Source organism: Rhineura floridana, chromosome 16 (assembly GCF_030035675.1).
Source record: "Rhineura floridana isolate rRhiFlo1 chromosome 16, rRhiFlo1.hap2, whole genome shotgun sequence".
Classification (NCBI taxonomy): domain Eukaryota; kingdom Metazoa; phylum Chordata; class Lepidosauria; order Squamata; family Rhineuridae; genus Rhineura; species Rhineura floridana.
Window position 1 is genome coordinate 10,824,658 of NC_084495.1, and position 25,239 is coordinate 10,849,896.

Here is a 25,239-nt window from a genome sequence, read left to right on the forward strand (position 1 = left end):
CTTAAAAGATATTTAAACAAAAATCTTTTAAAATGTCTTTAAAAAACAACTTTAAAAAATCTTAAAAACCATTTCCAACACAGACACAGACTGGGATAAGGTCTCTAATTAAAAGGCTTGTTGAAAGAGGAAGGTCTTCTGTAGATGCTAAAAAGGTAACAGAGTTGGTGCCTGTCTAATATTTAAGGGGAGGGAATTCTACAGGGTCGGTGCCACAACGCTAAAGGTCCACTTCCTATGTTGTGTGGAACAGAGCTCCTGATAAGAACGTATCTGCAGGAGGCCCTCACCTGCAGAGAGCAGTGATTGACTGGGTATATAAGGGGTAGGATGATCTTTAAGCAATAAAAACATAATTAAAAATCAATATGAATATTTAATGCAGACATGCTGCGGACAGCATGAATGGAGCTTGCTGACCACTTGCGGACCATAGTTTGGGAACCACTGCCATCACCACCAAACAAGGGAGAAAACCAAATAAACACAAGATGTGGTTGGGTGATCTGTAGCAGGAAGGAGGGAATGCTCAACCCTTCCTGCCAACACCTTTCTCTTATGGCTCCCCACGCATCATCTGGCGTTGTGGACACATTTTGGCTAAATCACAGTGGGAAACCAGTTGATGGGGCAAGGATGAAGCCCCCTCCCATTGGCTGCTTCTCCACTACAAACTGGCCCCTTCCATCACTGCTTTGCAGCTATTCAGCAGAGATCCAGACTTGCAGTTGTGGCCCAACAGTTTCCACAAATGTGCTGTTACACCGAAGAAGCTAACAAGTATTACATAGTTATACAAAACACCCTAGCAAAAACTTGCAGGTGAATGCCGGAAGATACTTACCTATCTAAATAGTTAACTATATTGGAATTCTTATTTTCCCTCATGACCAGGATTTCATTGATTATTAATTCCTTTTTGGGTTGCTGCTGGAGATTCATTTGTTTGATAGCCACCTGAAATGACATTTTCATGATACTTAATTTTTTTTTTAAAAAAAGCATCCACCCCCTTTTTTTTTAAAGAAAGGCATAAAATAAACTCACTGGACTGGAGTCACCTTGATAGACAGCTGCTGAGAACAAGGGCAGGTTAATTAAAGGCCAAATTAGATAATAACTATCATACTTAGCATTTCTATAGTGCTTTCTGGTCTTCAAAGCATGTCACGTGCATAATTTAGTTGCAGTCCTTAAACAACCCTGTCAGTATTACAGAAAATGGCTACTTAGGAAGTTCACACCAAAGCTGAGAAACTTCCCCCCCTCAAGCCCCATAAATTTGTTCTGGGGAGTTTGTTCTGGATGGGATGTACACAAGGAGAGTGGGGTTGGGTTCCATTGCACAAGCAGAAATCGTTGCACTGGACAGAACAAATTAGATTCAGCCCCACACCTGGTTTAACTCTAAGGCTATGGGCACAGTAATTGCTTGAAAAACAGCCAGAATAGCTTTTCTGGCTGCGTTTTGAAGCTACTTTGCCCTCGGCTGGCCACACATCCCTTCACTGCTGCTGACTCCAGACCTTTCAGGACCTCCCACAGCAAAACGTTGGGACAATCAATGTCATTGTCTGAGCCTGCAGCAAAGCGTTTCCATTGGCCACACCTGGAAGACAAACAGGTTGACTTACCAATCAGTTGCTTGAAACTGATTTAAAAACAAAAACAAAAAACAAACAAACATTGATCAGGCAAGGTTTCAAGTGTAAAAAGGGATGGAGTTTGACTAGCGCCATGTGTCCCCATTTTCAGGAAAGAGAGGTGGAGACACACTAGAACTGGCACAACAGGAAGTGTGACTCTACACCAAGTCACTCAGTTATTTACAAAGCAGGGGGTTGTGTGGTCTGATTTTTAGAACAAAAAAAGGGTTTGAGTGAGGGGAACCAAACCCATTCTGTGCCCACCACTTACTTCCCATAGTTTCTGTCCCAGATTTTTTTTTCCTAGTCTGTCAGTCAGTCATAACTTTATTGCTTAGCCATAGGCCATCGTATATCAAACATCATTCATAAATATAAAACAGTAAAACCAATAGCGTTAAAAGAAGGAAATTATAATGCAATACAATTACAATATTTCGGTTAAAACCTAAAATCCAATAGCAAAACTATTGCACGAGAAAACCATAGGGTTCCCATATAGACCCAAAGAAAACTACCTAGGCAGGGGCCTGTGTAAACGAGTTATTACCAGAAGGTATCCCCCTGGCAATCAATCCCATGGTCTGAAATAAATTTGGCACGAATCTTTTGTGCTGCCAGTGCAAAAAGGGAAACCTTATATGTTACAGAAGGGTCCGTATCCGACATAAGATAAGAAATCTTGTTGTCTTCGTGTTCCAAGAGCGAACACGCCAACAGGCTTTTCAAAAATTTGGCTCGAGGATGCGAGTACAAGGGGCAGAACAGCAAGTAGTGAGGCAAATCTTCAACCTCCAAGGCTCCACATATACAAAGGCGCTGTGGCCAAGGGGACCTTAAATAACATCCATCTAACACAGCATTTGGCATGGTTTGAAATCGAAGCGCCGTGAAGGCCTGCCGAAGTTTTAAAGATAGAGGCCGGGCCAGATAAGATGCTCTGAAATGGTCATGCTTATATAGCCTGTACCATTTAGAGAATTTTGAATTGATAATAGCCAGCCTGAAGTACCCTAAGTAGGCGCTATGGCAAAAGATGGCATCACGTAGCCTCCCTCTAGTGTTTAAAGGGGGAGGTTCCTGTGGGGAAATATGGTACAGGTGGTAAAGAGTATTTATTCTTGAAGACCAATAGTTGTCACTTAATGCCTGACCAAAACATAATTTAAGTATTACCTTATTTGGAGCATCTTTTAAAGTTCTCCAAAAATTAATCAGGGCAAAATGGACATGAGCTCTAATAGAGGGCAAGCCAGTTTCTGCACGGAGCAAAGCAGCAGGAGTACCAGAGGGTAAAAACAGAAGTCTTTTCAGAAAGCTGTTTTGGACTACCTCTAGACTTGCTAACTGAGTGCCTTCCCAACCCCAGACTGCCACATCATATAAGATCTGAGGAAGAACTTTGCTCTGGAAGATTTTTAAAGCAGGGTCAGTTAAATTTCCACCGGCTGAGCGGGAAAATTTAAGTATAGCCCCACTGGTTCTTGATGCAGTTAGTTTAGTCATGTGGGCATGTTTTTTCCAAGAAAGGTTTTCCGAGAAGTAGACACCCAAATATTTAAATTCACAGCATTGTTCGATTGGATGTCCATCAATTGACCACTTAAAATTGACATGTCTTTTGCCAAACACCATCACCTTTGTTTTAACATAATTAATCTGTAACTTTTCTTTTATACAATAATTATGGAGCCTTGACAGTAGTCTTCTTAGGCCGATGCAAGTGATGGATAACAATATCTCCTAGTCAACCCAACATTGGAGCTCAGCTGAGGATGCATGGAAATAATATATGGGCACGAGAAGGGATTCACACACAGCTAACCATAGGTTCATTTGGATCTAAAAATCATTCAACCTCCCCACCCCCATGTTATATGGTAAGTACTAGAAACAGTAAATGCTGTTCGATGTGTCTGAGCCACATCAGCACAATACATTTAAACAAGTATCATACCACTTTATATAGCCATGGTTTCCCCCAAAGAATCCTGGGAATTGTCATTTGTTAAGGGTGCTGAGAACTGGTAGGAGACTCCTATGCTTCTCACAGATCTACTGTTCTTAGAGTGCTTTAATAATCAATTCTTCTTCGCAGAGAACTCTATGAATTGTCACTCTGTGAGGGGAACAGGGGTCTCCTAACAACTTTCAGTACCCTTAACAAGCTACAGTCCCCAGGATTATCTGGAGGAAGCCATGACTGGTATCATAGTGCTTTAAATGTATAGTGCAAACTGAGCCTGAACTGCATCAATTCTACAGTGATAATTGTTTAATGACAACAGCTGGATCCTCATTCTTAGGAAAATGCTATGGAGAGAGTTTACCAACACATCTTGTTTCAGAAACCAGTATGGGACAGGCTATAGCATAATGAATGGGCTGCATCCAAAATGTTCTGTCCTCTGATAGGAGCAGGAAGACTCTTTCCATTGGAAGAAAAAAGCCTTTGGATACAACCCAATAAACAGAGGGTACAGCTGATGGAAAGAACGTTCCACCATATGCAATGTATACATGTGGCTGTAGCACAACAGTCACAATCCTTTAACAGACATTACCCTTTTCATCTAAGAAATGTTGAATGGAACATTGTCTCAGTGTCTTCAGGGGGCTCCAGGACCCCTGAAGCCACTGGAAACTGAAACTCCACTGTAATCTGCAAGTATCCAAGTCAACTTTATTTAGAGGTTCCAGTGCTGATGATGACAGTGCAACACTTTGCTGATATCAGTGGCCCACCTCACATCAAGGTTAACGGATGTTGATTTGTCTTCAACCTCCTTTACCTTCTAAACTTGAAAATCCTGACCTTTATATTGGCCTCGTCCATAACTGAAAAAAAGGCATGAACATAAGGTGACAACTCAACCCTAGTCAGGTTCAAGGAAGTTCAGAAATCCCTTAGTTGACCAATCACTGTGCGGGTCACACTTCTGTCAATATGTAGTACGGTGCAAAACCTGCCACAAGCTACACATAATTGCATAGTTTAAGGATTGGCCTTTGACCTTCAATTTGATGTTTCTTCTTCTTAGCTTTAACACTTAAGTTCAACTAACCTCCATGGAACTAAATACAAATCCCAGGTCTTTAACAATGATCTTTCATTCATTAATATTTACAGTAGACTTTGGAAATCAAAGGGTCCGTCTAAGTGTTAAGAATCATTTGTAACTCTGGAACTACTCAGCAGTGAATCTCCATGACGAGACCACCCAGCACCGAAATACAGAGGTGGATATTGTATTAATGATGACAGGCTTAGCAGCTGGATCTTAGCACCTGTTTGTCCAGCAAATGGGCATTGAGTGTGGGTCACATCAATTGCTGCAAGGACATGAGTCACAACCAACAGCCAATGTGTCATCACATAGCTCTGCTGGATGCATTATGTCTTCTGCAATGGCTGCCGTAATCAGTACTAAGATCCACCAAGCTTAAGAATGTAAGAAGAGGCCAATTTAGTCCAGCATCCTGTTCGCACAGTGGCCAACCAGAAGCCTCTATGGGAAGCTTGAAAGCAAAATCTGAGTGTCACAAGAATCTTCCATACAGCTTACTAGCCAGTGTGGCTAGTAGCCATTGATAGCCTTATCCTCCATGAATTTGTCTGATCCCCTTTGAAAGCCATCCAAGTTGGTGGCATCACTGCATCTTGTGACAGTGAACTCCACTATGTGTTGTGTGAAGAAGTACTCTCTTTTGTCTGTCCTTCAGCTTCATTGGACACTCTTGAGTTCTAGTGTTATGACACAGAGAGAAAGACCTTTCTGTATCCACTTTCTCCATGCCATGCATAATTATATACACTTCTATCATGCCTCCGCCCCCCACTCCAAGTTACAGACTTTTCCTCTAAGCTAAAAAACTCTAAATGTTGTAACCTTTCCTCATAGGGGAGTTGCTTCAACTCCTTGATCATTTTTGTTGCCCTTTTCTGAAACTTTTCCAACTCTATAATATCACTTTTGAGGTGAGGCAACCAAAACTGTACCAAGTATTCCAAGTGTGGTTGCACCACAGATTTGCATAACAGCAGTATTATCTTAGCAGTTTTATATTCAGTCCCTTTTTTAATGATCCTTAGCATAGAAATCAGACAGCCAGTGTGGTGTAGTGGTTAAGGTGTTGGACTACGACCAGGGTTCAAATCCCCACATAGCCATGAAGCTCACTGGGTGACCTTGGGCCAGTCACTACCTCTCAGCCTCATGAAAACCCTATTCATAGGGTCACCATAAGTCAGAATCAACTTGAAGGCAGTACATTTACATTTTTACATAACATAGAAATCACCTTTTTTCTTGCATGTAACATCAATATAACCCTTGTGTCTTCCACAATATTTGTTGTTTAACTCTTTTTTATCCAAAGCAACACAAAACTTCAGTGCATGTTGCTGGGACCTAGTTCCTGGATCTATGAGGCAACTATATTGTGTGGCAATTTATTCTTCTGCTTCTTGTCTCTTCATCCAGATCTTATTTTAAAGCTCAATGCACATTTTCAACAGGTAAAGAATGTTGGTTACTTTTAAGAACTGGCTTGGAAATGACTTTTTTTAAAAACAACAACAACAACATATATTTATTGCTAAACATACAGACTGCCTTCCCACAAATTGGTGTATAAGGCAGAATGCATATGTTCATTTAGTCAGAATTGGACTGCAATTCAGCAATACAGCCCAGTAATACAGCCCACCAGCCATGTACAGTAGGGCCCCACTCATACGGCAGATTAGGTTCCAGACCCCCACCGAAAAGCAAAAACCGGCGAGATCAGCTGGAGCGCGGGGAGCTCCAGACCCCCTCCAGTTGATCACCTTGCTTGCGCCATATTATCAGAACGCTGAAAAGCGGGGCACTGAGAAGCGGGGCCCTACTGTACTACTTATGTGGCCTGCCAATCACAGGCTGTTAGCAAAAAGAAAAGCTTTATTAAGTCCCTCATGGGCAACCATACATGGCTGGAACACTGTGTTCAGTTGGGTGGGTTGCGAGTGATGCAGGCCTATGTTAGAGGCAGTCAATAACCAAAAAGTATATGCAAGTAAGGATGGAAGGATCTGTCACTTTTGGTTCTCTCAGTTTTTAATTTTTCTAATCTTAAATTCAGTTCTCCACATTTCTAAAGCAGTTTTGAGGTTGTTGTTTTTTTAAAAAAAATCCTCATGAAAATTCTTCAGCATTTTAGTGCAAATTTCTCCCAATAACATTTTCCTATGCAGTTTTGTCTAATGTACACTGCTGTGCATGCAGTTTCTCCTTATATAATGCATTTTATATGTTATTTTCACTAATATAGTCATTTTTATGGACACTTTCCCCTAGTATATGCATTTTTGCAAACACTTATTGGAGAACTGCATTGCAAAATTCAGATGTGTGCATTTCAAAGGATGGCTGTGTTTCAGTTCTCTTATTGTTTCGGAAAGTGCAAATCTGATAGGTCCATCTTTAAATGCCAAACGAATCTAATTTCGCTCCCATCCCTATATGCAAGAGACATTTGCACTGTTGAATTCTTAGTGCAGTCACTGAGGATATGTGGGTGAGCAGTTTACAAGCTATGGGAGAAAACCATGCAAAGTTTTAAAAACAAAACAGAAACAAACACCAACATTGCACTCACCTCCTGCCCTGTGGCAATGTCTATCGCGGTATAAACTGTACCTGAAGCCCTAAGAGAAAAGAGAAGGCAGAGTCAAGACAGAAGGATGTGCCAATAAGAGCATGAATAACATGAGAGTTTTGTGTCTTTGTTTTACGCTGGTCATTGGCCGCGACAATAAAGAACTGAATAAACATTAGCACGTACTTAAAAACATGCCTGTCAGTAGCTACTAGACAATGTGTTGCCCAGTTTTGGAACAGAGTCCATCAACTAAGCACACAGGGAACAACAGCTTGTCACTCTTTAGTTTTTTAACATTGACGTGCATTGTACAAAACAGAGAAGGGAAGTTGCATTGAAATATATGCTTGATACTTTTCCAGTTACTGGAGTGGGCGAGCAGGGCGAGGAGGGATTACAGAAGCAGTTCCCGCTACTGGAGGGAACTGATGATCTGTAGAGAAGTTTAGAATATCTGATGTATGATTTCTGAGTAAGTGTGATGGTTAGAGTGTCGGACTACGACCTGGGAGACCAGGGTTCGAATCCCCACACCGCCATGAAGCTCACTGGGTGACCTTGGGCCAATCAGTGCCTCTCAGCCTCAGAGGGAGACAATGGTAAACCCCCTCTGAATGCCGCTTGCCACGAAAAGCTTATTCATAGGGTTGCCATAAGTCAGGATCGACTTGAAGGCAGCCTGTTCTTCATTTTGTGATCCTAATACAGTTTCCCCCTTGTTCTTTATGTTTCTACATTGGATGTTCTTCAATCAGACAGTATTACTAAATTGATATTATCCTGGTATTACAGGGGTATAGTTGTCCGGCGTCTGGCGGGGTCTTAGACCCTTTACTTTTTTGAGAATAGGGTCCCAGTAGGGTTCCTATGTCTCCAGCATCCTTTGAGCAGATGGGCATGAAAAGGGAGTGTGTTGGCCACTGAGAACCGTCTTCTAACATGCTTCCTTGTCCTTTCCTGCTGATTGGAGCCAATCACAGTGAAAGGAGGTGAGTCAGCCACTGAGAAGACTCTCTTCAGTAGCTAACACTCTCCCCTTTCATGCTTATTGGCTCCTAGGGATGTTATGGGAGAAGGCATAAACAAGGATCTCAACTCAGCAGCAAAAAGGTTGTGCGTGTGGCTGTGACTATCATGAAAGGACCCTGCACTTCTGAATTTGCCACTACACTACTGGTTTTATAATTCAATATTATTAATTAGTATTGAATTAATATTAACTAGTTATATTAAACAATTAATATGCATATTAACTAATCTCTCCCTCTCTCTCTCTCTCTCACACACACACACAGAGACACAGACATACAATGAACTGCAGCAAAATGTTGCAGTGTATCCCCACTGCCTAACAGAAGTGGTCTTTTTCAGGATTACAGCCAAGTGTCTGCTATGCCCTCCTGCCAAGATATAAGCTCAAGCAGACTGAATCACACTCTTCTCCCTCCCCCACTTTTTCCATTTTTCTTTTCAACTGATGATCAGCATTTTGTGGCTCTTGGAGGCCACGGAGCATGCTCAGTCCACATTGGACCACTGTGTGTGTCTATGGTGTTTTCCTCTTCGGTTTGTACTTCTGCATATCCTGCAGTTCACCCATGCATGCTGATCATGTCTCTCATTTTCAGTGGGCCTGATTTGGCTCCAGTCCGGTTGCCACTCAACCACCTGTGTTCGCTGTTACAGTGAATGTTTTACAAACCACACATAATACCATGTTTTGTTAAAAGATAAATTCCTGCTCAAGATATTTATAAAATTCATACACAATGTTTGCACAGTGTCGTTGAAACTACTGTGCTGTGTGTGTGTATGTGTGGGAACCATAGTTTGGGTAAAAAGAACAGGACTTCTTTAATTTTGCCATTTTCACAAATGGTTTAAGGAGCTTTGTTTAAGGTCAGTTCTCACGTTACCGGTGTGCCCACAAAGGTTCATGTAGCGGTTGGTGACCTTCACTTTGACCGATCAAGCCACAAATCAGCTGAACCAAATACTCAGGGTTGCATCCAGCTAAATCCTAATCAGAGTGGACCACTTAAAATTAATAGGCCTAAATTAGTTATGTCCTTTAATATAATAGGTCTGACCAACATTGGATCCAACTGCTAGGCTTAATGCTGGTGCATCTAGATGGGATTAACTAGACTTAAATCCCAAAATTCCATCAGAATTGTTTGTTTGTTTATTTATTTATATCCCGCCCTTCCTCCAGCAGGAGCCCAGGGCGGCAAACAAAAGCACTAAAAACACTTAAAAACATCATGAAAACAAACTTTAAAATACATTTAAACAAAACATCTATAAAAACTTTTTTTTAAAAAGGTTTCAAGACATCTTTAAAAAAAACAGGTTAAAAACATTTTTTTAAAAAAAAAAGTTTAAAAAACATCTTAAAAAGCCATTCCAACACAGACTCAGACTGGGATAAGGTCTCAACTTAAAAGTCTTGTTGAAAGAGGACAGTAATGCAACTATATTCCAAAGGCCCCTACCATTTGGAATCCCCTCCCCTTAAATATTAGAAGGCGCCATCTCTGTTAACTTTTCGGCACCTACTAAAGACCTTCCTCTCTCAACAAGCCTTTTAAGTAGAGACCTTATCCCAGTCTGCGTCTGTTTTGGAATTGCTTTTTAATACGTTTTTAAAGCTTTTTTAAAAAAAGATGTTTTTATGCTTTTTTTTTAAGAGAGATGTTTTTAAAGATGTTTTGTTTTAATATGTTTTTAAGGATGTTTTGTTGTGATATATTTTAAAGTCTGTTTTTATGATGTTTTAGCGTGTTTTTACTACTTTTGTTTGCCGCCCTGGGCTCCTACTGAGAGGAAGAGCAGAATGTAAATCTAATGATGATGATGATGAAGAAGAAGAAGAAGAAGAAGAAGAAGAAGAAGAAGAAGAAGAAGAAGACTGTAGATGGTGTGCCTGATTGTGTGAAATGTTTTTTCCTCTCTATTTCTTTCCTAACCATAAATCAAAGAGACTCCCCACTTCCCAAAGTTACCTCACCAGGGCTTCCCCACCAATGTCAGAAGTGTGCAGCCTGCTTCATTGGACTTATACTCACATTCATATAACTGGGGCAGACTTGAAGGCTGCCTTTCAACCAACGGAACAGAAAATACGATGCACAGATCAGCAGATACAACAGCAGACCAGAAGGAATTTGGGGTAGTGGGATTGTCAGGGGCAAATGGCAGGGCCAGCTCGAGGCATGCCGGGGCCCTTGGGCACCAGCCTGCCCCAGGCCCCTCCTCTCCCCTTTCGCGATCCGCGCACTCAGGGTTGCCATCAATGAAGATGGCAGCCAAGGTTTCCCTAAGGCGTGTGCATTGCTGCCATCAACCAAGATGGCGGCAGAGGCTTCAGCCCCTTAGGGAAACCTCGGCTGCCATCTTCATTGATGGCAACCCTGCGCGCTGCAAAAAACAGCAGAGAGAAAAGTAGGTGAAGCAGGGGGATGGTAGGCGGCTTGGAAGCTCCTCCTCTCCTGCAATCCACAGCTGCTGCAGAGGGGCCCCCTGTAGCTCCAGGGGCCCTCTGGGCAGTGCCCCACCTGGCTGCCCTTTAGAACCGGCCCTGGCTAATGGGGTTTCCATGACATTGTCAGGATAAAGATTTGGAAGGCCCACTAAGTACATTCTTCTGCCAACAGATTTAAGGACATGAGAACTCTTGTGGCAATCCTGCATACCGCTTGAAAATTACTGATGGTGTTCTTGGACTACTTAATATTTTTCTGCCTGTTGTAACAATTGTAATGCACTAGGCTATGTGCTGTATGGTTTTTAATTGCATTTTTGTTGCTTCTTTTATTTTTTATACATTCTCTTTTATCGCTTTACGATTTGCATTCCATAGTAAGTGAACTGGAATATAATACCTGTTTCTTTTATTCCTTATATTGGATTTTTTTTATATTCCAATTTGAATTCTATGGAATGCAACACAGTTTGAGAACCCCTGCTATATCCCAATATATATTTGGGGAGGAGGCATAGATCAGTAGTACAGCAACTGCTTGGCATGCAGAAGGTCCCAGGTTCCATCTCTGGCATCTCCTGGTAGGGATAGGAATGTCCCCTGTCTGAAATCCTGGAGAGCTTCTACCAGTCAGTGTAGACAATATTGAGGTAGATGGACCAGTGGTCTGACTTGCTATAAGGCAGCTTCCTACGTTCCTAATAGAGAACTCTATGCAGCCAAAACAGCACCATCTATTCACAAAAGAGGGAAGAATTGGTAAGGATATCAAGCTTTGCAGGATTACATTTTATTTTTTTATTTTTAGGGGAAAAAATATCCAAAAACATCTGTATGAGAGCTGAGCATGCTCAGCAGGCATATAATGCAGACTGACTCAGGACAGGAAAATGAAAAATGGGGGATTGAAACGGAGTACCATGAAAGAGGGCATAGTTGGCTAGCTGGCATCTTCAATAAGAGCACTCCACATTGCAACAGTTTGCTCCAGGCCCCACTTGTATTTTTAATACAAGTCCTGGGGACTTTTTCTGCTTGTCAACAAAGTTGATCTGAAACCAAAGAAGCAGGGGATCTGAGCTGACGGCTGTGATGTCCCTGTATTTTAATATCTGTAAATATGGTAAGTGCGGGTTTATTAAGTGATATATGGTAAGTGACTGAGTAAGAGGGGGGAGTACATGGGCTAGAATGCTGGAGAATGTTGGATGATGATTGGCTGAGTGTTTGAATGGCTGAAGGTATAAATGAGAGGATGACAGTTGAGTTGGAGGGGAGTTCTGGGGGGAGTTGTTGGTGATTGGTTGTGGAGTGTGGATTGGAGTTGGTTGTGGGTTGGATATATTTGGCTGGTATTTAGGCAGAACATATGACCAGAAACATATAGAGTAACACTATATGAAACCATACGCTTGTTAAACATACCTTACATAATCTTGTTATTTCTTGGTGTTTATAAATAAATATTCTATTGGTTTACCAAAAGTCTGATCCTTGGCTGGGGCTTTCACAGACCAGAAGGGTGGGCAGGGTATTTACCAAGGTGGAGAAACAGTATCAAATGGTGGCAGCAGTGAAGAGATAGTGTATCATCAAGTATCCAGGGCAACCCAGGGCTGTATGCTTTATTGGCACAAAGATACAGGGGGGTTGTGGCCTGCAAGTGCACCCAGACACAAAGTAACAATAAGCCAGAAGGGAGACTAAGGCAAAGTCTCTAGCAGTATTGTTTACAGTGAGTGACTGGTGGTGCTGCCTAGCAGTGGGATCTTGTGAGATCTGGGTGAGCTAAAGAAAAATAAAAACTACATTTCTCCCTGGTGGGAGCCACGGATGGGAGCCTGACACGTGGTGCCAGGGGAAGAACATTACAATGGCACTCTTGATTTTAGAACAATCTATCTACAATGCCAACATGTTGTTTAGAACTATGCACATTAATTGGCAAGTAGAATTATTTTTGTAGCATTTTAATTTTTCTCCCACAGCCTGGGTCCCTTGGTTTAATACAATGTTTTCATTGGATATGCCATCAATCATTTTAATATAAATGCAAATGTGTTTTCTGTGACTAATAGAGGAGATTAATCCAATTTGTTTATTTTATTGGACAGACAAGTCAGAAGCATTTTGAGATTGAACATGAAGCTGCCCTGGCCTTGCTCTTGCATAATGCTAAGCCATGTTTTATTAAACTATGGTTTATTAAACCATGACTTAGCAATCCATGTAAACCCCACCATGCTTGTTTACTGCCAATGAACCACAATATGAAACCATGGTTTGCTGTTGGCTTATGGACCTTGGCTTGTTTTAACTATGGCTTGGCATCACGTGTGAACACAGCACCTTTCCTTAACCATGATTTCTTTGCATCCCATCCCAGACATTCACCAAACTATAGAGGCGCAAGGCAAGAACAGCTGGAAAAGAAACTAAACTTTGGAGAAAGAAGCCATGGCTTGTTTGATCATCTGTGGGCTAACTTGCGGTTAACATGGTTTCCTAAACAAACCATGGCTTAGTGTTACGTGTGAATCAGGCCGGTTCCTGTTCAATATCACCCGTGACCAAATAGATTTGCCGTGAAAGTTAGAATCCCTCAGAGAGGCATGCAACAGCCTTGTTAGCAGGCAGATGTTTTATTATTCCTATGCTGTGGAGGCTACAAATGCTGAGGTGAGATCAGAAGCAGAGAACGTTTGACATTGAGCTCACACTCATAGCCACAACACTACAACACCATCTGCAAGGTGTAGAAAAGAGGTGATCGGATTGTGCAAAAAAACATACAAAAAGCAAGGGAGAAAAGTTACAATCAACACTGAGGCCCCTGAGTCTCAGCAATATTTACCCCTGGCCAATCTTTTCAAACCGTGTATATTTCTTCTTCGGGTCTCCGACACTCACGATGCTTCCTGAAATAACCAAGAAAGACAGACGTCACTTAAACGATCCTCCACAAGTCATACCACTATTAGCACTCTTGTCTATCATTGAGAATTTACTTATTTATTTTATTTATTAAATGTACATCCAGTCCTTCCTCCCAGAAGGACCCCAGGGCGGCAAATAAAAACACTCGAAAACATCTTAAAAGCAGATTTTAAAATTATTAAAACAAAATATAAATATATTAAATGCATATTAAAACATATTTTTTTAAAGATGTTTTTAAACATCTTAAAAAGCAATCCAACATAGACGCAGACTGGGATAAGGTCTCTATGTGAAAGGCTTGTTGAAAAAGGAAGGTCTTCAGTAGGCACTGAAAAGATAAGAGATGGTGCCTGTCTTATATTTAAGGGGATGGAGTTCCAAAAGGTCAATGCCACAACACTAAAGGTCCACTTCCTATGTTTGGTGGAAAGGACCTTCTGATAAGATGGTATCTGCAGGAGGCCCTCACCTGCAGAACGCAGTGATTGACTGGGTAAATATGGGGTAAGATGATAGTTCAGGTACCCTGGTTCCAAACTGAATAGGGCTTTGTACACCAAAACCAGAACCTCAATATGGATGTCAAGTTTAAACACCTTTTCAGTTTTTTTTATTAAGTTGCTGTTCATGCTGCAAAAATGGAAGACTTTATAGGATTCAAGTCTCTCCGTTTGGCTTAATGATGTTTGGAATATTGCTATCTCAAAGAAGATCACATACCATCTCCAAGCACTTAATGGTACTGCAAATTCCATTCATACAGTACAGTGGAATTTTATGGCATATGTAAATAACAACTACCTACAACAACAATTGAGATCTGGAACACCTGAAAAGGCATTATGCAAGGTTATCATATTTTATGCACATCATACTTAATGGGAATGTAATACAGCTTTTCGTTTTAATACCTTGTTTCATGATGTCGAGAGTTAGACTCCAGTGTTAGGTCATGAGTTTCAGCACATGTCACACTATCCCCATTGGACTATATCTAATGCAGCACTAAATCAGGGTGCCACCCGTGCAAGGATTACCACTAGTGCAATGGGACTTCCTTCCCTCTCCCCCCATGTGCCCGCTAAATCTAGGGGTTCCTCCAACCCTCCAGAGCAGATCTGGGGAGGGTGTGGGGTGCATGTGGGGGAAGGAGAGGAGGAGAAGTCCTGTTATGCTAGTGATAATCCTTGCAATTACAGGATGTATTAGTTGAAGACCACTGTTTATATCTTCCTATTGAAAATGCTCAATCATAACCATAATAATAAGATAGTAATCAGTGAAAGCAATTGATCTAAGACCAATGAATGGATAATATTATGTCTAGTCCTTACTAGTGCTGAACTAAGGGAGGATGAACATAGAAAACCCCTAGACGCAGGGGAGGGTGATATTCACCGAACATTGCAGTGAGAAGCAGGTCCCCCCCCAAGTGCTTAAGGTTATCTGCCCCCGTTGGCCAGTGCAGACAGAAGGGACACTGGAACCTTCCAGCCATTTCTCATTTCCTTTTGGGGGTGGGCCAGAATCCCCATGTGAACGACAGACTTCCCCATCATCTGAGCTGGCAGTGGGGGTGCTGTGCAGGTGCTAGACCTAGGGATGGATGACTCTATCCACACTGATTTCTTATTTTTTCAATCTTTTATCATCATCATCATCCCACCATTCCTTCCAGACGGTGCCCAGGCAGGCAAATAAACGGCAAAAACACTAAAGATATCTATAAAACATCTTTAAAACAAAACATATTTAAAAAACCATAAAAATAAAACATATTTAAAAAACCATAAAAATAAAACATATTTAAAAAACCATAAAAATAAAACATCTTACAAACCATCTTCAGTTCAGCTCTCCACAACAGTTTGCAATTCTCTTATTTTTCTTTAAAAGCCTGATGAAACTTCATCAGCATTTTATTGTGAATTCTTCCTAATATACACATTTTTCTTTTTAAAAATTCCCTAATGTAATGCATTTTTGTATGCTATTTTGACTAATATGTGCATGTTTGTACACTCTACATGGCGAGAGACCTGCACCGCAAAATTTGGAAGGATGGCTGTGTTTCAGTTTGTGTATTGTTTTGGAAAGTGTGGATTAGGGAGGTTCACCTTTAAAAGTGAACTGAATCAAATGTCTCCCCCGTCCCTAGCTGGACCAGGGTCTGGATGCTCTATTACGCTGGATGAAGGCCAATGCCGACCTGGGCTCCTGCTGGGAGGAAGGGCAGGATATAAATTAAATAATAATTAAATAAAATAAATAAATAAACTAGCCTGAATCCTGACTAGATGGAGCCCTTGTGGGCAGGTGGTCTTCCTATCCAGGATTTAGGCAGATGACCTGCTCCTGAAGGAGGAGGTGTGGAGCTTGCGGGGAAAGGGTATCCCTGTTCAGGAATGGCAGTAGCTGGAGGACTAGTCAAGGCCACAAAGTTGGATCTAGGAGTACCTCCCACACATCCAACTTCATGGCTTTGACTAGTCCTCCAGCTACTGCCATGCCTGGACAGGGACAACCTCCCCACAGTAACCTGTGCTATCGTAACTTTCTGGCTGGATTACTGTAATGCACTCTACATGTGGCTGCCCTCAAAGACAACAAAGAAGACACAGCTAACGCAAAATGTGGTGGCAAGGCCGCTAAGCAGAATAACTTCTACAAGCCTTATATGCTTCTGGGGAAGAGCACATTTTTGCATGCAAAAGGTCCCAGGTTCAATCCCCAGCACCACCAGATAGGGCAAGAAAATTATCCTGCCTGAAACCCTGGAGAGACACAACCAGGCAGTGTTGACCAGGGGTATAGTTGTCCAGAGACTCGGGGGGGGGACTTAGCCCCTTTACCAGCAGGGTCCCTATGTCTCCAGCATCCTATGAGCCAATTAGCATGAAAGGGAAGTGTATTAGCCACATCTTCTAACATGCTTCCTTGTCCTTTCCTGCTGATTGGAGCCAATCAGAGTGAAATGAGGTGAGTCAGCCAGTGCAAATACTCTTCTCAATGGCTAACACCCCCTTTCATGCTTATTGGCTCCTAAGGATGTCCGTTGTTGTGGGAGAAGGCATGAACAAGGATCTTATTCTCAACTCAGCAACAAAAGGGGGCATGGCTGTGACTGTCATGAAGGGACCCTGCACTTCTGAATTTGGCACTATGCTAGTGGTTGACAACATTGAACTAGATGGACCAATGCTCTGATTTGGTGTAAAGGTTATTTGAAAACTACTTGTGCTGATATGAACCTCCCCATGTTTTGAGATCACTTTGGAAGCTCTGTATGTTGGCTCACCTTTAAGAGCAGGTAAACTGGCAGCAACCAGGCACAGAGCCTTCTCAGTCACAGCCCCTAACTTATAGAAATCCCTCCAAGAGGTGAGCAGTTGGCTCCCCTCAGTTGCAGTATTTAAAAAGACTTTTGGAAACATATCTGTTGCAAATGCATTTAACTGATACATTGTATGGCTTTGAAAAGGGCTTTTACAGTGCTTGGATTATATTTAAATGTATTATTGGTTTCATAGTTTTTCATTTAGGGTGGTATGCAATGCAAGTTCTACTGAAAGAAGACCCACTGAAGTTAATAATCACAGCTAACCTAGGTTCATTCATTTCAATATGTCTATCCTGAGTAGGAACTGAATACGACCCTTAATTTTTTATCATAATATTGTATTTTTAATGCTTATATCTTGGGTGAATTTAGCCCAGAAAGCCAGCTTATGAATATTTAAATAAATTCTGTGGCAATCTAGGCAATGTGAAACGTCTTCCGTGATGGGAGAAAATTTGAAGCTGGCTGTGATTTAACATGAGGTGCAGTCAATCATTGTCACATAGCAGTTGTTTGATATCAGACACTGATATCAAACACAACTGGATGCCAATTATAGACATTTAACATTTAATTGGAAACACTAATAGCAAATTCATTCTCTGAATATGGACCCTTCTGTAGGCAAAATAAGACCATTAATGCACAAGAGGGATGCATCAACAGATTCAGGGGAACCCCAACGTTTGCACAAGTACAAAATGTATTTACAAAAGGAACCCCCAAGGGGAGGGAGGAAAGCACACGACGAGGGCTGGATGTTTAAGTGGCAATGAACACTGACTCAGTGTTGGGGGGGGGAGGAGGATATGGCTAGACACTTTAGTGCAGATCCCACTTGTCTGAGAACATTTGACATTGAAATCCAGAAACATTTTTGTGAGCAAATTCATTTTGGCTCTAAAAAAGGAGGCGTCTACTGTTCTGACAATGCCCTATATAAAGCACTGACATCTATTGGTGGATTCTTACAATAAATGTATTGAGTAAAATGCTGTGGTGGAGAGAATGTGAAATGAGAAATTAGCCGTGGATAAGCACCTCACTTAAATCAGCAATAAACCCTGAATACAGTCAAATAAACAAACAGCATGGTCGTAACATTAATCATTCCACAGCTTTGTAACTGAGGGATATTGTGCACTTCCGAAGAAGAAAATATAGGGCCTCTTCCACTTAATATCATGCATGCCCTATTAAAAGTCTTCTCACTAGCATCCAGACCAGTCTTCCCGAGTCACGTGTCCTCCAGATGCACTGGACTACAGTTCCCCTCTTCACTAACCACAGGCCATGCTGGCGGGGGCTGATGGGAGTTGTAGTCCAAAAATCTGGAAGGCACTAGGTTAGGAAAGGTTGGGAGGGGGCAGAAGGATCCAGAGCTCAATTTTCTAAAAAGGGGCAATTCAAAATACTCAGTGATGTCTGTCTTTATTGTAATGGATGAATGGACAGACCAAGCACTGCTTCAAAAGCCACTTAAAACCAGCCATTGACAGGTGAAAGCAGCGGGCTGCTGGAGCAATGTTGCATGGCAGAAGAGGGGTGGGAGGAATTCATTGACAAGAAAGTACACCGCGCATAGTTTAACTATGGAATTCACTCCCACAGGAGGCAGTGATGGCCACCAACTTGGATGGCTTTAAAAGAGGACTAGACACATTCATGGAGGATCAGGCCATGAGTGCTGTTCTTCCATGGGCAGAGACGGCACGCTTGCGAATGCTAGTTGCTGGAAACCACAGGAGGGGAGAGTGCTCTTGCAGTCAGGTCTTGCTCGCAGGCTTCCCATGGGCATCTGGCTGGCCACTGTGAGAACAGGATGCTGGGCCAGATGGGCCACTGGCCTGATCCAGCAGGTCTCTTCTTATGTTCTTAAGGTTACCTTTTTGCCAAAACGCAGGTGTTCTTGGGGGATGCCCATGTAGCAGTTAACATAATGCTCTCCTGAAAATTAATCCAAACTCCAAACTGGGTCCAAAAGCAGAGAAAGCGCCCAGGCTCTGGCGCAGAGTGATGACATCAGGGCTCACAGTGATGACATCAGAGCATGCAGCTAGAGGCCCAAGATCCTGCTGCAGTATGGAACTGTGGCTTTTGACTGATACACCACCATGTTGCTAAATTTCATTCATACCTGTGGACACGTCACTAGTCTCCCACTCTTTCTACACATGCAAGCTTCTATTCCCCCATGATTCCCCCATGAAAATGGCAGGAAAGATTTGTATGCTGGTATACCTCCCCAAATTTCGTCACTTTACTCCCACAATTTTCTGGGTTAATGGTGTTGCAAATGGATACTTTCTGGAGGCAATTAACATGGAAATGAGTGCTAAATGCCCATTATATTCTGCTAGATTTCCAGAAGTGGCTTTTATGTCATGTGAAAGATCAAATAAGATGAGGAAATTAATCAGGTAAGGAAATGTTGGGAAAACCAAATAAACTGCTGCCAGAATGCCTAATGTGCCTCAGGGTACGACCTTGTCTCCAATGCTGTTTAATATCTATATGAAGGCATTGGATGCACACTGTACATGCACAAACATTTCACACGTATCTGATATTGGCATACTACAAAGCATATGTGGCATTCAGCCCTAAAAATGCATGGAAGCATCTAGATTTTTTTTTTTAAAGAAACATCACCAAAAGGCCTTTTTAAAGAAGAAGAAGACATTCCATGAAATAAGTAATAATGCTCTCAGTTAATACAAGTAGTTTAAAAGAATTACACTCATTCCGGTTGCCAGTTGCACTCATGCCAAGTCATGCTAAATGTTTATCAGCTAAACAGGAACACAGAGAGATAAAAACACTCTATCATGGCTGGGCTGACAGGCACATGTAGAGATGTGAAGGCCTGGGAAAAATTCAGGGGGGGGAAACCCTTTTTTGTTTTTCCAATTTTTCAGGGGAAAATGGAAAAAATGAGGGGGGGGACAGGAAAAAAAGAGGGTTTCTGAATTTTTCCATTTTTCCATGCCTCCACATCTCTAGGCACATGCTGTGCATTACAGGTGGTCACAGAGATTAACTGGGGTCTAGTCTACTGCTCTTGTCCCTTCATATGCCATCAACCTGAAGATGACCTTAGCCATGATTTGGGAGGGCTTTCAGAAAAAATAAAATTAAGAACTGCCTGAATATTGCAGTAGGCAAAAGGACAGCAGGTGGCAATTTAAAGAGCCGACTTAGTTATGAAATAAAATGACCAGCTGTGAGGAAGAAGCATTCAGTGCAAAAGGAGAAGACAGATTATTATTTGTTATTATTAAATTTATGTCCCATCCTTCTTCCTAGACAGGAATGTTTGAAATCAGGACAGGATTACTATCATTATGAGCAGTAAAACTAACACAATAAACCCCATGTCTGAATGCAGCCTCCAACTCAGTGTCCTGGTCCCTGATGGACTCCAGGGTCATGACAACAGGTCCATCACTGTAACTTCAAGTTTGGCTCTAAGATAGTGTGAGTTGAAAGTGTCATTTTATTTATTTATTTATTTATTTATTAGATTTATATCCTGCCCTTTTTCCTGGTAGGAGCCCAGGGTGGCAAACAAAAGCACTAAAAATACTTTAACACATCATAAAATCAGACTTTAAAACAAAACAACCATTAAAAATATATTAAAACAACAACCATTAAAACATTTTTTAAAAGCTTTAAAAATATCTTTTTTTTAAAAAAAAAGGTTTGAAAATATATTAAAAAGCAATTCCAACACAGACTAGACTGAGATAAGGTCTCTACTTAAAAGGCTTGTTGAAAGAGGAAGGTCTTCAGCAGGCACCAATTTTATGAAGGTCAAAATGGCATCTCTTTATATCAGAGAAGAGAGTATTCTCTTTAACTCTAGCTTTGCGGATTAGTACACTATGCTGCACATCAGGGTGGAATCAGGCCCTATATACAGTATTGATATTTTCTACAAAATGGTTTCAGAGAAGAGTTAATCTTAAAATAAAACCTAGTGGTGTGGTGTCTTTCTGAAGGTGGATGAAAGTCAATCCTGGAGATATTAAATAAGGAAGGAGATGGGTGGGGGTTAAAGGGAAATGTGTCACCTGGGTTCCAAACCCAACCTTTCTAAATTAATTCTTAATTCTTTTCTTAATTAGCTCACAGCCATAGAGAGAAATGCAGTATCCCCCATTTCAGAAAGCTGATTAAAATTCCAATAGATTTTCAATCTCCAGCTCAAAGTTGGCTGGGAGCAACTACTCAAACACCTTGATAGGGTGTACATTACATTCTTAAAAATAGCAAGCAGACAGTGATGAATCAACCAAAAATCAATAAAAAAAGGAAGGGCTTGGAAGATGTGTGGCAGGAAGGCAGATAAAGCCATGCCTCATTAATAATAGCCATAAGCATTTTGTCTCATGATAACAGCAGCAAGCAGAGAGCTCTTGTATAAAAAGCTTGCTTACAATGCTTGGCTTCAAAGTAAGTGGCCACCAGCATTTAGAAGCAGAAAGCTGGAAGTAGAGATGTGCTTGAATTTCACAAAATTCAAATTTGACACTGGATTTCTCATTTATTCCCTTTTTTTGTCCTTGTGGGCTGGGTTTTCTTCTAGCAGTTTTCTGCGGCTGAAGCAGATTTTTTAAAAAAAATTGCCTCAAAAATAGCAATAGCAATAGTTTCCTCAAAATATTGATATTACGATTAATATTTCCCACAAAATATCAATATTAATATTGATATTTGAGGAACATATCAATTTTTTAAAAAAAACTATGAAAATACTTTTGAAATATCAATATTAATATTGATATTTTTGTGGGGGGGGAACCTGAATCAGTATTTATCGCAAATAGCAAACACTGATCTCCGACAAAGCGGTACCAGAAGGAAGTTCGATGGAGTGAAAATCAAAGCAGCACCGAAATGCGGATCCCACCCCTAGCTGCAGGGGCCCTGCAGATGATCTAGCCCAGTGGCCTGAAGAACAGAACAGCCTCGCTTGATTTGACCAAAAATCCATCTGGTCAAGCTTCCTGTTTGAAACACTGGCCTATTCGTATCTAGGAAGAGAGCAAGAAGGGTGTGACATCAACAGCCTTCCTCTCGCTGTTTGTCCTCCCAGCAGCTGGTATTTAGGGTAAAAATGCCTCTGGATATGGGGGGGGGCACTTAACCATCACAGCCTTTGAGACCTCTTCCATTAGTCTGTTTCCAAGTAACCTACGTTATAGGATCTAGCACTAGATAAACTTCTCTGTCATCTCTGTTCACACCGTTCATATGGCCGTTCCAGACAACCTGGAACACAGAGCCTACTTTTAATTTCATGTACATAAGAACATAAGAAGAGCCTGCTGGATCAGGCCAGTGGCCCATCTAGTCCAGCATCCTGTTCTCACAGTGGCCAACCAGGTGCCTGGGGGAAGCCCGCAAGCAGGACCCGAGTGCAAGGACACTCTCCCCTCCTGAGGCTTCCGGCAACTGGTTTTCAGAAACATGCTGCCTCTGACTAGGGTGGCAAAGCACAGCCATCACGGCTAGTAGCCATTGATAGCCCTGTCCTCCATGAATTTGTCTAATCTTCTTTTAAAGCCATCCAAGCTGGTGGCCATTACTGCGTCTTGTGGGAGCAAATTCCATAGTTTAACTATGCGCTGAGTAAAGAAGTACTTCCTTGTGTATGTCGTGAATCTTCCAACATTCAGCTTCTTTGAATGTCCATGTCATTTAAATGTATTACTTTAAATTCATTGCTCTGCCTGGTGGATACAAAGATGGAGATGATCTCCACCCCTTATATAACTGCTTTAGCTTTGTCATCTCTCTTTCACTTTGTTGTCTTCCCCGCCTCCATCATCCTGAGTTTCCTCCCTTCTCTGTAGCACTGTAAAGTCTGTAGCTTCACAGGGACAAAAAAACCAAGGAATATTCTGTCCTTAAAGATGCCAGCATTTCACTCTTACAATCTGATTCATTCACTCTGCTTTTGCTCTCTTTATGAACCCATCGGCGAAAAACACTAGGGATACTTTTGGAATCCGTTCTTGGTGAATTCCAATATGAACTGATCTGATGTGCACTTCCCAGACTAATGTGCAGATGGGAGCATAGTTAATTTTTGCACTGCTCTGTAGTTGCTGACGCAGTTCTCAACAACAACAAAAGCATATTTTTGGCTATAATACATTTAGATGTGTATACTTTTGAGAAAGAATATATTTTAGAAGTGTTTATTTTTGCACATGTCCAAAATATGCATTCGTATGTATATTTAAATATACTTTTTCATGCATTTTTTTTTAAAAATGAAATTTGGAGATTAATGTGCAAATGGGATGGAATGGATTTATGAACGAACACATGTGGAACTGGCATGGGCCAGAAATAGACTGACTGGGCAATCCCGAGTAAACACGGGCACTGAATGCAGTCAAAGGTGAGTGCTTTGAACTCCCATTGTTTTCAGTGGGAGCAATATGTAGCTTAACCCCATGCATGTAAGTCCCACTGAGTTCAGTAAGATTTTCTCTCTAGTAATTCTGCATTGGATTCACAGCTTTACAGTAGAATCCTCTGCATATTCTGTTTGGGTACAGTGGAACTGACTTCCATGGGTTGTACCCAACATTTTTTGTCGCTAGTGCAAGGGCTCTTGCAGTGACAGATGGGTGAGGTTTAAAGTTGTGCAACAGAGGAATTCAATGCAACAGCTGTGGTAACAGAAACTCATCACACAACAGATTGTGCAATCTATTGTGCAATAAAGCTACCAACAATCTGATTAAGCATTCTCTTGTGCAACAATGTTCTGCTGGCACAAAATTTCACCAGTGGAACAAGTACAGAGCTTATGTGATTTTAACTTAATGCTACATTGGCTATAACCCAGTGGAATATACTCCCATGTAAGTGTGTAATTTGACTTACATGGGAGTAAATCTCATTGAAAGCACTGAGACTTCTGAGTAAGCATGCTCCAGATTTTACTGTTAAACACATGCCTAAAATGGTAATCTCAGAGCAAGACCCAATGAATGCCTTGGGGTTTGTTTCTGAACATACATGCACAGGGTTGCCTGTAACTCTCCTATTGAAATCAATGGGTCTTAAGAGCCCTTAGTCTTAGCTGAATCATGCCCAAGTTTTCCAAAGTTAATTTGCTTTTTGTATACCAAGTGGTCAAGGGTGGTATAGTGGAAGGGGAATGCTCAGTTTCTGGACTCTTTTTAGAGAAGGAGTGTTGAATCATCTGCTGGAGCACCAGGATAATTGATGGACCCTCCTTGCTCTGGCAAATACCCATAAAGTGACAATAAGGCTATCAGCTTTGTTTGCAACAGATTAGCAGAGGAAATTATGAGGAAAATAGTCAAGCACAGACTGGATACTTCTTTCCTTTTCTTTGCTGGAGTACCTATATCACACTAGCAGTTTAAATGGTAGCACTTCTTTGCAATTCTAACTGAACGTTGAATTTCAGCTGGCTGAAGATCTTTAAAGGTCAGTGTGTTTTGTAAGTTGAGCCTACGCAATGAGAAGTAAAGTCCACTGGGTTCAATGGAGCTTACTCCCAGGAAACTATGCACAGGATTGCAGTTTTGCTGATGATCATGAATTGCATATTATATTGTATACTGCTGCTACACGCACACATATGTTAGGAAATATTTTATTCCTAGGCCCCAAGAGTTGTTCAGAGATGCTAAATTGTAGCCAGAGCTAATACCGCAATGAATCATGGAACTTAGAGGGTGGGGAACAGAAGACTCTAAGTTTCGTTTCCTCTCTCGTGAGAAAGAACACCCAGAGGCGCCTCACAAGCTGTAACATCATGGAAGAGAGATAAAATGTATCCCATCTGGATTGTTGTTATTTTCCTTGTCTTGCTTCATTTTTCACATCCTGCGCATTGTAGCAAACTCAGCACAAAGTGTTCCCAAATACTTTGCTAGAATTGTATCCATAGATTTACGTCACACTGCTGAGTGGATAACTTTCACAGGCACACTAGCCCTATCTTTATCTCTTTCTGGTGTCAATCTAACTCTCTTTCTCAGTTCTTATCTCAAATTAAGTTTTCTTAGATTGACAAGTATATAAATTCTTTATCAATTCCTCGCTTTTTAAGAATTATGAGAAATGTAACAAGGATAAGGAAATACGCTTGCTTTATCTCTGTAATACTGTATTTCCTTTGTTATGATTTT

The 25,239-nt window shown here is 41.3% G+C and overlaps 1 protein-coding gene across 9 annotated transcripts in view; it reads right to left on the reverse strand.

The window, feature by feature from the left end:
* PAK3 (p21 (RAC1) activated kinase 3) overlaps positions 1 to 25,239 on the reverse strand; it is a 238,464-nt gene that overhangs the window by 17,605 nt on the left and 195,620 nt on the right. For all 9 annotated transcript variants that reach the window (XM_061598595.1, XM_061598594.1, XM_061598589.1 and 6 more), the window contains 3 exons: positions 13,628 to 13,691; positions 7,287 to 7,335; positions 845 to 957 (listed from right to left, as the gene is read on the reverse strand). In XM_061598595.1, the coding sequence (XP_061454579.1) occupies positions 845 to 957; positions 7,287 to 7,335; positions 13,628 to 13,691 (226 nt within the window). The remainder of the gene's footprint in view (positions 1 to 844; positions 958 to 7,286; positions 7,336 to 13,627; positions 13,692 to 25,239) is intronic.